The sequence below is a fragment of the Typopeltis vanoorti genome, chromosome 22 (assembly GCF_054136105.1).
Source record: "Typopeltis vanoorti isolate ZY-2024b chromosome 22, IOZ_Tvanoo_1.0, whole genome shotgun sequence".
In the NCBI taxonomy this organism is placed as follows: Eukaryota; Metazoa; Arthropoda; class Arachnida; order Uropygi; family Thelyphonidae; genus Typopeltis; species Typopeltis vanoorti.
In genome coordinates this window covers 87759317-87772249 of record NC_143570.1, presented here as the reverse complement: position 1 = coordinate 87772249, position 12933 = coordinate 87759317, and the positions used below count along the sequence as shown (strand labels likewise).

General features: G+C 33.0%; 1 protein-coding gene across 4 annotated transcripts in view; it reads left to right on the top strand.

Moving 5' to 3' along the window:
• Window positions 1–12933, top strand: part of LOC150094547 (ribosome biogenesis protein WDR12 homolog) — a 98679-nt gene that overhangs the window by 47986 nt on the left and 37760 nt on the right. For all 4 annotated transcript variants that reach the window (XR_016550247.1, XR_016550246.1, XR_016550248.1 and 1 more), the window contains exons 6-7: window positions 6740–6894; window positions 9356–9401. Coding sequence is in view for 1 of the 4 variants with exons in the window: in XM_090412156.1 (XP_090268282.1) it covers window positions 6740–6894; window positions 9356–9401 (201 nt within the window). In the remaining 3 variants the exon portion in view is untranslated. The remainder of the gene's footprint in view (window positions 1–6739; window positions 6895–9355; window positions 9402–12933) is intronic.

The following is a 12933-nucleotide window of genomic DNA, read 5'->3' as shown; positions in this document are numbered from 1 at the left end:
TAGGCACGTACATTGACAATAACAACATCCTGAATGGAGAATATATAGAAATTAAAATAGTTAATGTACATTCCTTGTGAATACAAATCAGGAATTTGATATTGATATTGATGTGCAGTGGGTAGCAGTGTAATGATGGATTGCAGTTCTTTGCAACAGCACCCATAGAAATACTACAGAAAAGATGGACAATCTATGAGATAGTAGTTGGAGCAAGTGTTTGAAAGAAGTTCATCAGTTAGCCTTATTTTCATCTGGATAGCATGAAGAATATTTGAGGAGGTTTTTAGTGTAATAAAGAACAGTATTCTAAGGTTGGATAAATATGGGATTTGTACACAGCTGTACAGGAGAGAAGTATCCATTACAGAAGTGATGCATCTCGCAGCAGTTCGCTACAATCATTTATACCTGTGTTCAGTTACTTCTTGCATAAGTACTAGTTTTGACTTCATGATGTATCTAAAACACTCCATGGTCACTGTTCATTAGTGTTTTGATCATCATATCAAGGTGATTATCTGGAGTATACAGAAAGAGATCCAAGGTGGATTATAAGTGACCATAATATATCATAGCATGAATAGTTTGGTAATCAGTGATCCTATCTTGATCTCTGGAGGAAAAAAAAAATTATATGTATGTGTATATACAAAAGGTAGAGTTCATCATACTTAAAATTCTGCCATTTTTAGGTGGCTGGGAAACATTTCTGCTCAGAGCAATGTAGTTGGTATCTCTTTGTATTCCAGACATTTTTTTTATGTGATTCCCACCCACAAAAGGTTGAAAACCTATAGCACATTAGTACCGTGGGATGAGCTAAGGATGTTTTGTCTATTTTTTTTAATTAACTTTTAAAAAATGTTTTTGAATATTTTTGTTTTTTCTTAGTCCAAAAATCCTGCTCTAGAGACCAAATATGGAACTTTTTAAAGCTGATTCAGTCCTCCAGCATTTGGGGCTGTGATTTTACCCTGTGTAATTAATCTCACACTTCTAAAACGATTACAAACATCTATGCCCACAGTGGGATTTGAACCTGCAACCTTTTGGTTGGAGAGAGCAGATATGCTAACCACTCAGTCACCCAGGCTGGCGACATAGGTGTACTTCTACTTCAGGCGAGTACCTTGATATGAATATCAAAACGTAGTGATTAGTTTTCATTTTCAAGTTGTTACTACAACACAGTAGTAGTCTCAATGATTTGTCAAAATAAATTATAGTTATGCATCTGTAGAGGAAAGGATGTTTAAAATGCACATTGTTGCTTCTTAACCCCCACTTCAAATTTCAAGTGCAAACATACAGAACAACCCCCCCCCACACACACACACATTTTGTTGTTGTCCTTTGGAACAGCTTTCCCTCTGATGCAATTTCTTAAGGTATAATCTGGAAGCCTTTCAGCTAGCAGAAGTTTCTTCTTTCTCTTCCATGGATGATCTCAGTTTGAGATCATCCATGGAACAAATATACTACTGTTGCATAGGCTTAGTGAGAAGACATGCTAGGAATATGATTTGCTGTATTATTCCACAAAATAAAGTGTCACAGAATGAGAACTATTTTTATTGATTTATATACTAGTTTCTTGAAATTCTTTTGTTTCATGTCATCAGGATAATTACATGAATAAACTAAAGAAACACTAGAAAACAGGTAATAACAGATAACAACCATAGTAAAAATATTTGAACATAAATAACAATGGATTGATCTCTGGAAAAAAGAAAGAAAAGCATTCATTTGCTATGATGTTTGCTCATTCATGGACTGCTCTATATTACTGATAAATACGAGCATGTCGTGATGAATTAGTGATGACCAAACTTAATGTACAATTGTCCCTTGTTTTTTGTTGCACTGTGGGGGATATTTCATCTGATTCTTTGAATGCTCTTAAGAAAAAATGTAATCTGTATGGAGGCATTTTTGCTTGTTTGCCATAATTCTTGATGTTTTGTTTCAGTTGTATGTGCTGCCAGTCCTGATTTTTGTCTTCTTTTGTTCTCAACGACCTTGAAAAGTTCTGATCAGCGTACCTCTCCAAACTTGCCTCTTTGCCCTATTCAATGTAAACCACAACTACAACTGATCTTGTAGACACCTGGATTTTTAAGTGGTGGATGTGGAACTTTAGGAGGTTATGGTTCAGGTGATTAGAGATCTTGATTTGGGTAAAAGGTGACCCTTATATTTTGTTGATGAAGTAACCTTGCTATTTTGTTTGTGACTGATTGTATATATAGGAGAATCACTACTCCTCTAGTCCTGATTTTCCTCTTCATCTGATTGTTTTGGAGCTTGATGTAGGATTTTTTTTTATTAATATTCTATTGCAACCATTTTCTGTAGGATTGAACTCAAGTTGTAATTCTTGTTTTTTTTTTTTTTTTTTTTTTTTTTTTTTTTTTTCTGTGTTAGTAGAAATTCTGTAAGCCCTATCACTTAAGGAATGGGTGATGCCTATTTTTTATGCCAGATAGTGTTGGAGTGTGGTGTGTAGGTAATGTTCAGTGCTTGTTGGCATCCTATAGACTGAGAAATTGAGTGTGTTTTCAGATATATGTATCCAAAAACAGTAGAGACCTGTTTGTTTCTAATTCAACAATGAATTTAATTCAAGGGTGCAGGTTGTTGAGGTAGGTAATGAAATCTTCTCATTCTAATTGTAATAGAACCAGGCCAGATGATGAAAATATTGTCAACATATCGTCGCTAAATTTTAGGTTGTGTTCCCTGATACTGAAAGGCTTTTTTTTTTTCCCTAAACCACTCCATGAATAGCTTTGCTAGCAAGAGAGGTGGGGAATAGCCCTCTGGTATTCCTTCTTTCTGTTCAAAATGTTCATCTCGGAATTTAAAAAATGCTACTGATGCACTGTTGAAAGTGATCCACTGTGTCTGTTGGGAAGAGGTCTTGTAATAGTTATATGGTTTCTGTTCTTAGTACATTCTTGAACAAAATCCTTATATGTTCAGGCTTGCAAGTATATCAGTAGAAACTATTGTGATGGCTTTGATGCTTAAGTGTATTCTTTGCATAAGAAGATGTTTTGCCAGAGTAAGGACTTAGGTTTGCTAGTTATTTTGATAGCAAAGAATTGGGAACTTTGTGCAAAGAACTTGCTATAATATCTGATGTTGGAATCCTACTATGTGAGATTTTCCTGAGGTTTTAACTTTGCAATTTTACCCATTAGGATTCCAAAATTAGATATTATGTCAAGCGTAGAAAGAAGCCTTCAAAGAATTCCAAGAGATGCTGCAGATTTTTTTCAAATGCAAACAGCCTCCTTACTTTTACAAACAAAACCACCTACTAATAGTGAACGAAGGGCTTTAAAAAACATTAAAAAAAGATAAAAATATCTTAGTATCAAAAGCTGACAAAAGCAACTCAATAGAATAAATAGAAAAATGCATTCACTTCTAGATGGCATTAACACCAGTAACGTAATAAGACCAACAACTTAAAGCTGAACTGGTCTGAGGAAGCAAATGTCGAATTTAGACACCTGGTTCCATGAATATATGAGGTCCCTGTGATGCATAAACAGGACTTGCCATTCTGACCTATTGTTGATACAAGATACTCTCTTGCTAATTAATGCTATAACATGCTATAATTTTATAAGATTTTGATTTAAATGCATGTTTTTTTCCCTACTTTTATGTCGCAAGTAGGATGTTTGTGACATAGTACAAACATTACTGCCTTTGACTCATAATGGGAGGCCCACCAACTATTACTTGCACAATCATATATTTCATTAGAGTTGTTCACCAGCTCACCAGCAAAACACTCACAATCTTCTCTTCATTTGTTTATTATTCTCAAAGCAAAAAATCAAGTCATTAAACCTCTGCTTATCACACAACTTTTGTGGATGACATCTTGTTATCTATAAAACTCTTTAGTAACTTATATTTTTTTTATCATATCTCTTTTCTACCTATTATCTAAACTTTAATGTCAAATCTAGACACTTGGATATCCCACAAAACTTTGGTCTTCTTAACAGAAAGTATTTTTTGGTCAGTTCTGAATCCCCTCTGCCATTTCACATTTTCTAAGAAACCCAGACAAAATCTGTACACGTTGGTCCAGATGTAGTCATATTAAAGCTTTATACAAAGGGATCATAACTTCCTAATCTCTGCTAGTAATTGTGCCTGTTTACAACCAAGTGGTTCTTTCAGATATTTTGTCCACATTTGCAAACTTCAACCTTCTGTCCACCATTATCCCTAAACTTCTAGCCTCCATTTCTTGCATTGCAGTTCCATCTGTGCAGTGCAGCTTATATATTTAACTTTATGCTTTGAGACATTGAATTTGGAACCATTATCCATGGCCCGAACTACTAGTTTAATTAGATAATCGTGCAGGCCTCTACATCATCAGCTATGGCTCTCTCCCAAGTTTTACATCATTGGCAAACAACTGGAGATTCCATCTCAAATCATTCTGAATTTCATTTTTGTATTTGAACAGTTTTGAGATGTAATTTTGTTTTTCTTTGGTCACTGAAGTCTTGTTTAGTTCGAAATGAAATTTAAGAAATTAGCACTTACATTTCTTCATCTGAATAGTTTTGAAATTTTATTACTACTTTTATCCAGATAAATGTTATTTTAGAAACTTACTACTATGCCATTATGAGAACCGTCAAATTTATCACTGCACTTAAGTTATGAAAATAGTACATTAACTTTGTGGAATGAAAAAATCCCATAATTTCTGATTTTTTCTTGCTATAATCAAATATAGTTATTTTTCATGTTATGAAAAATAACTACATTGCTATTTCAAATGCTGCCATAAAGCCATTACTGGCAGTGAACAAACAGGACTCAAGAAGTGTGCTCACTTATTTTTCTGAGCATGTGCACAAGAAAAAAGAACAAAAATGGATGATGCATATAACAATTTTTTTAGTATATGGAGTTTCATTAGAATTTAGTCAAAAAAAAAAAAGTTGAAAGGATAATTGCAGTCCAGGAATTGTTCATTAGTTAAGAAAGATAAACCAAGCAGGAAAAATGTTTCCATTGTATGAAGCATCTGTCTTTTCCAGATCTACAAAACTTAAATACAGATGATTCATATATATTTCCATGAGTTCTCTGCTCTTTAAGTGACAATTTGGTCCTAAAATTATTTGGCCTACTCATCTTGTTCTTCTTGACATTTCTCTTTAGCAGTTTTTCTTAGTCTGTTCTCAAGTATGTTTTCATAAATCTCTTCTCTGGAATACTCAATGAGGAAATTCCTCTGTAATTATTGTTTCAGTTTTATTTCACTTTTTATGGATTAGTACTGTGAAAACTCATTCTATTCATCTGTAATTCGACCTTCTGCATTATGCAGTGTACATACTAAAAAAATTTTATACCACTATGTTTACACATTTCTAATCAAATATCATCTACTCCAGCTGCCTTTTCACATTTCAGTATTACTTCAAATATTGATAGTAATTCTAATTGCATTCCTCCAAGATATTTTCTACCACTTTACTATTGTTTGTTACTCATTAAATAATTTTTAAGTAATTACTCAAAACATTCTGAATATCATTTTCTTTGTTTTAATTATCAGCTTTACGAATTTATTTTTGTGTTGTGTTTACATCATTTCTAAGCTTTCTTATTTGCTTTCAAAACATTTTTCTACCTGCATGATTTCTTTTATATTATTTCAAGTATCTATCCTTGACTTTTGTTTAGCTACTTTTATTCATGGCCTTTTCTCTGTATTTTCTAACATGTGACATGAACATTTTTCATGGATTGCTTCTTTTGCTTTTGTTGTTTGCTCTGAAGATGTTTATTTTTGTGTTGTTTTATAATTTGGTTTGTTTGGTGTTGTAATATAATTAAAATAACTCATGAAGATCATACAAGGCAAGGTTAATTTGTGTGATTGATCAAGTTGGCAGGTTTCTGCTCTCTTACAGCAGGCCATGAAGTTCAAATCCCATTGACATAGTTGTTTGAGATCACCTTTTTTTTTATTAGATGCCTGAAGCAGCTTGAAAAAGTAGCATGTTAGTTTGTTTTTTTTAAACAGGAGAATGGGATTATGTAATCCTTAGTCCACCCACCATATGGTATTAAAATATGTGTAATAAGTTTGCAGTCATCTTTCGTGGATGGCATTCACATTAAAAAGAAAAAAAAAATTAGATAAAAATTACCTTTTATTTAAAAGTGGCATTATAACTAACATAAATTTTTCTTTTAAAATATATATCAGCAATGTGATATTTGAAGTGTCACCCCCCCCCCTTAAGATGGAAGGGTGACACTTCAAATCTGCTTATGCTGGGATATTTCTACAAAAAGCCATAAACTAATTGCTTGTTGAACTTATTTCTAACCTATTATCTACTGATAATTTGCTCTGTTATTAGTAAAATTGCTAGCAGATATAAATGCGGTTTATGCTCATATCATTTATGAACTGTATCATTTGGACATCTTTATACACTCAGCAATTTATGGAATTCCTGAAATCCCCATGATTTACTTTTTAACATCAGGTAAAAATAATGTAAATTTTCATCTGTGGTAATGTGGAATAAGTGGCTTTAAGGACTAAATGTAAATTGTTTTTTATTTATTTTATTTTATCATTTTTTTTTTAACATGAACTGAAAACTAATTAATATGTTCTAAGTGCTTCTAGTGCTAAAAGATATCCTTGGTTCTGTTGTTTTAATCATAGGTAACCCTGTTAGTACATTTGTTAGTACTGCTCATGATTGCACTGCAAGAATTTGGCAGTGGGACCAAACTACAAATGAAGTTGAATGTGTTGCATTATGTCGTGGTCATCAGAGAAGTCTGCAGTGTGTAGATGTGAATCAAGTCCACCAGAAGGTAGGCTTTAGAGTTTTTGAAGATTATAACATCCTGTCTTTTTTTTTTTTCTTAAGACTATGTAAAAAAAAAAAAAAAAAAAAACTTCCAAACTTGAGTATTATCAGATCTTATATTTCTCTCTTCTAAGGCACTTTTAATATAACAATCCACCTAGATCTTGGTCTTTTCCTGCCTAATATCCTTATTTTTAATATGTTACAGCGATTAATGCTATTTGTTAACTCCCCTCAGTACCATAAATTAAAATTGGTTTGAACACTATCTTGTATACTACCAATTTAGTATTTTGACTAATTTCTCTCATTCCATATAAACTTATTCATTGGCTTCTTTCCATACCAGCTTTGTCAATTCTGCTGTCTATTTCCACATTTAATTTACCATCTTCACTAAAAATTGTTCCTATATAGCTGAAATGTTTTATTTCTATAGGTTCTCCTGAATGGAGAACTATAGAAATAAATAGATGGGTACTATGACAGTTTTACTCCAATTGTCTGGAATGTGATCTCTGTCCAGGCCTTCTGAATTATGCAGTGTAACCACTGCAAAACTTTTATATTTCCATATTTGAGCATTTCTGGTCGAATACTATCTACTCCAGCTGTTTTTACACATTTCAGGTTTTTGATACTTTTTTTTTTGTTTTAAGTATTGATTTGCATTTCTGTTAAGTGTTTTCTACCACCATGCTGTCACTGCTTGTTTCATTTAGCAATCTTTTAAAGTAATTATTCCAGACATCTAGAATATCTATCTCTAGATTTCATGTCACCTTTATCATCTCTGAATCCTTTTACAGTACTCTTTCCCATTTCTAAGCTTTTTTAATGGCCTTCAGAATATTTTGCAACCTTCCTGATATTTGTTTTATATGTTTTTTTAGTCTTCCTCTGACTTTTGTTTCACTAGTTTTACACAATCCTTTGCTTTTTTTTTTTTTATTTTTCTAAGATCATGCTGACTTAATTATCACCAACTTTTGATACGCTTTCTTCTTTTCCTTGACTGCCTCCTTAACTTCCTGAGTCCACCATGGAATTTTGATTTTTCTATCCTTGAAAATAACCTCACCATATTCTTCGCTGGCTAAATCAATGATTTCTTCGGGATTTGCCAGGGAATCTCCAAGGTTTGGTTCTTGTTTTCAAGGTGTTTTATTTTTTCTTGAATAATGTTTGTATATTTCACCTCTGAAAGCTACTTATCTTTAATTTGCTTTAAAACTTTTTTTTTACACACTCTTCTTTTTCAATATGAAATACAGTGTTATCTGACTAAACACTACTTGGTGATCACTTCCAATTTTGAATCCTCTGTATACTCTTGTGTCCTGAACCAGTGGGAAAACATTGCTAACAGTAACATTACCAATGAGACTTTTCTTATTTCTTGCATCCTCTCTCCATGTGAATTTGCACACATTTTTATGTTGACACATGATGTTAGTAATAACTAGTCCATATCCTGAACAGAAATCCATCAGGTATTACCATTATTATTAACTTTTATCTTTTCTCCAAATTTTCCCAGAACATTACTATATATCTGGTATTCATTTCCTATTCTTCTGTTTAGATCTCCAAGAATGATCAACTTTTCCTTTTCAACATTTTCTTTTCCATTGATGATGCCAATCTTAAACTTTACTATGTCCAGTTTGGATTTATTCCAGTAGCTGAATTTTTTTGCTGATTCCCTGATGAAAACAATAGGGCCTTTTTAACCAGGTGATTCCCCATCTGGCATGAAATTGTATCATTTGTGCCATCATTTTGCATTATGGTTTAAGCCAATAGGAATACAATTTGGTTGGCTAAATCCCAAATAGCCTACCCTTGTTCATTCACTATCCATTTGGATATTTACTAATGGGGTGCCCCACAAGAATGTGAAATTGGATACTAGGTCAGAAGCCTTGGTCAGTTCTCTGCATTCCTTAAAATGCTACATGGAGGTCTCCTCCCAGTTATCCATCTTTGATCCTTAAGCATCACTACTTTTTTTTTTATCTTATTAGATTTAGAGTTAGATTTACTTGACTGTTAGAAAAATTACATTGGAGGAAATCACTGTTTTAAGGAAATTGAAAAGTTATGAATGGTTGGTGATGTTAAGAAAGCAATAGAAACAATGAATGAATCTGAGAGAGTGTGACTGAGAGATTTTTAGCCAGAAAAATAAAGAGTATATCCTATGTTGGAAACTCTCTGGCTGGCATGGTATATCAGAGCAGAAATGCCACATTTCAGGTGGCTGTTTGCAGAAGAATGTTTTCATGGTTGTTTTAATTCATGTGAATATTGCCATGTTTACTCAACTTAAAATAATAAAATATTAATAAAACAGTTTGTCATTTGTTTCTGATAATTAGTAAATATTAGTTCAGAATTGGTTTATCTTTATCTAGAATGTACATGTAAAATTTGTTTAATTTAGAAATTTACATATTTTATAGGCAGTTACTGGATCATATGATCGAATGCTGAAAGTATGGTCAACTGGTAAGTATTATTAATGTGTACTTTTTAAAAAAAAAAAAAAAAGAAGAATAATAATCCTTGTATCTGACTTAAAGTATACAAGTTTCATTTCAAAAGTTCTTTGTATCATGCATGCCTGTTCAGTTTCCTGACAAGTTATTACACAAAGCTGGAAGCATTCTAATAGTTTACCCCTTCATGTCAGATGTAAGACTGATCAAAAATATAATGTGCTAGTTTTTCTGTTACCACTCTATTTCTGCTAAATGAGACATCTTATTAAGGTCAGATATCACACAATGACCAGCAATCATACATCAAAATGGAAAGTTTACTTGGAAAAAAAAAAACTGAAATTCATAATGCTGTATGTGATGATTATGGAGCTCTGATGCACTGCCCCACTTAGTGTTGTGGTTGGCATCTTGCTACCTTGAAGGTCAGACAAGCATTAAAGATGTTCCAAGATTCCATTGGTGGTTATTGTCAACAGCTATCTGGAAAATCAGGTTGAAAATATATGATGAAATTGCAAATGCAGCAAACATCTAAACCACATTTTCTAACAGAATTATTGCATAATTCTGTTCAGAAAGTGTGTTCAAATTCCATAGGTATGAAGCATGGATATGAAATTTTTGAACCACAACTGAAAAGTGACTCCTTCAAAAAAATACAAATTTCTCAATAAGGATTCATGTCATAGTTGCTAGCAAAAATTTTTCCAATGTGAAATAAATTTATATCCAGTATGTGAAATAAATTTATATCCAGTTTTTTGTGCAGTGGAAATTAATTTCCGATCTAACGTATATTGAGATACAGGAAAACCTTGCTTAACGCGAATTCAATATGCACAATAATCAGTTAGCACGATTGAGTAAAATTATACTATTTCCCTCTTTAAGTGAGTGATTAATCAGTTAAAGCAATTTTTTTAAATTATGCGAAATTTTACATTCCACGAAATTTTTTGTCGCCAATCTGCAGCAATCAGAAAAGCTGGAAGTCATTAAGAGACATGAAAGTAGCGCTAGTAATACAATGATTGTGTGAGACCTGGGATACAGCGAGTCAACAGTTCAGATTATATTAAATAAGAGCAAAGAACAAGGAAGAGTTGCTACTGCTTCTTGAAGCATGCAGAGCACCCCAAATAGAAGCTATTTGATGATTGAGATGGAGTGTCTTCTATCACTATGGATTGAGAATTATAACCAAAAAATAATACCTCTTGCACAGGGAATATTCAGGCAAAAGCTCTCAATATTTTTGCCTCGTTAAAAGAGACCAAATTTCAAGAGGAATGTGAAAGCTTTACTGCAAGTTTAGGATGGTTTGACTGTTTTAAAATTTTAAACGCGTGGATAGGCTTATGATTTCGTCACACATGTTGAATTGGTTTTAAACGGTATTGATGCGAACACAGATTGATAAGAAAATAACTATTTATTAACTTAAAAGCTAATATTTCACTGGTATTATATCCAGCATCTTCAGAGCACACAAACAAAGTTTGTTACAAATGCGAGACAACCACAATTCGGTGTAACAGTGGGGCTAGTATAAGTAATTGCAGCGTGCAACACAAGACTAAAGTCCTAATATGGCACCATCTAAGTTATAAAAAAAAAATTAAAAAAAAAAACAGTAGTCCAAATAGTAGTCTTTCTTTGAAACTTTTGAAAAAAAAAGTAGTCCAAAGTTTGAAAAAAATGAAATTAAAATAAATAAATATTAATTTTTCTTAGGATGACTGTCTCCCTGATCTTTGGTAGATTTATACAGCCATACTTGTTAAGGTTTGGAGTATGTTTTAAGGCTTTTGTTGATTCCAGGAACAATCTCTCTGATTTGTAGAAGCTTCTGTGCAGTACTTTTGTTTTTTACCAATTGATCCTGTGTGCTGGGGTATCCAAAGCATGGTCTGCCAGACCCGACTTGCCATAACGAAAGTGCCGGATATGTTTTTTGTGTTCACTGAGGCAGATGTCCATAGTAGGCTTGATGGCAAGAACAGGGCACTTCATAGACTCCTGGATGTGATAAAGGAGTGAATCTGTTCTTAGGTGAATGGATAAGAGTTGCCAATTTCACATAAGGTTTAAATACAGTGCACAGCTGGTGTTTGTTAAGCACCCTAGATATCTTTTCAGATGTGCCTTTCATGTATGGGATGGTGATAGTTTTGTTGTAGTCTTCTGTGGTGTGTGGGAGATTTGTGGAGCATTTAGTATTTTATCTATCTTATAGGGATTATAGCCATTGGTTAGGAAAGTTTGGTGCGGGTGAGAAAGTTCAGCAGTGAGAGCAATGTCGTTGGAATTGATTGCTCTAGTTCTATGGGTTAGTGTTTTTAAGATACCATATTGTTGAGAAGGGTGATGGTGTGATTGTTTGTGTAAATATCTCCCTGTATGTGTGGGTTTTCTATAAACCGAAAATGATAAGGAACCTTCTGGAAGACGTGTGATCAGTGTGTCTGGGAAGGGCAGGCAGTCATTGGCTTCTAGTTCCATTGTAAAGTGGAATTTAGGATGTTGGCTATTTAGATGCACTAAAAATGTATTCAATTGCAAAGCATTATTCAGGAGGGTGATTATGATGATTGGTAAATATTCAACATAAACGAAACTGGTCTCTTTTGGAAGCATATACCAATAAAAACTTTCCTAGCTAAAGCTGAAGCATCTCAACCAGGATACAAAGTATCTAAAGATCGTCTTACGCTTTTATTAGGAAGCAATGCAGAAGGTGACTTTAAACTCAAGCCTATGTTAGTTTATCGTGCACAAAATCCAAGATCTAACATTATTGAAGAAATAAGCACAATTGGAAAAGAACTTCAATTTAATGAACTGGATAATGAAGGTGTGAGAAAGTTTCTCAATTCCCATTCAGAACAGTTAAGCGAGAATGACCTCCTTCAACTAGACGAACAGCGTGCATATGAAGAAGAAGATAAACAGTGTGAACAATAAGAGAATGTTACAACTAAGAGGCTAACTGCAAAAGAACTTGAGCTAGTTTTCAATCCCATTGAGTATGCTAATGAAATTTTGTTTGATGCTGATCCTGATATGAAATGAAGCTTCAGAGTCCGCTGAATTCTTGATAAAGCTATTGCCAGCTATCGTAAAATTGCATGACAAGATGAAAAAGTCGAGCACGATTCAAACATCTTTACTTAATTTTTTTTGGAAAAAAAGTAGCTCAATGAAATCTTTAGATGTCAAGTAAAAATTTAAGCAATTGATTTTTAGTAATTTTGATGGTTTTATCCTCTAATATAGCTTATACTGTAATTTTTTTTTCAAAAATTACACTAATTGATGTATGAATTATAATCATTCCTATTGTTTATTGTATTTGCTTAACATAATTTCGCTTAGCGTGATTAATTGATGGTTTAATTAATCACTTTAAGCGACGTTTTCCTGTGCTAAATCCAAATCTGCAATCCAGAAAAATTCTTTATGTGGTGAATTTTTATTTATTTATTAACGGGATGAGTACCTGTTTTATAATTTTTTTGAACTATTTCATCTCAGTC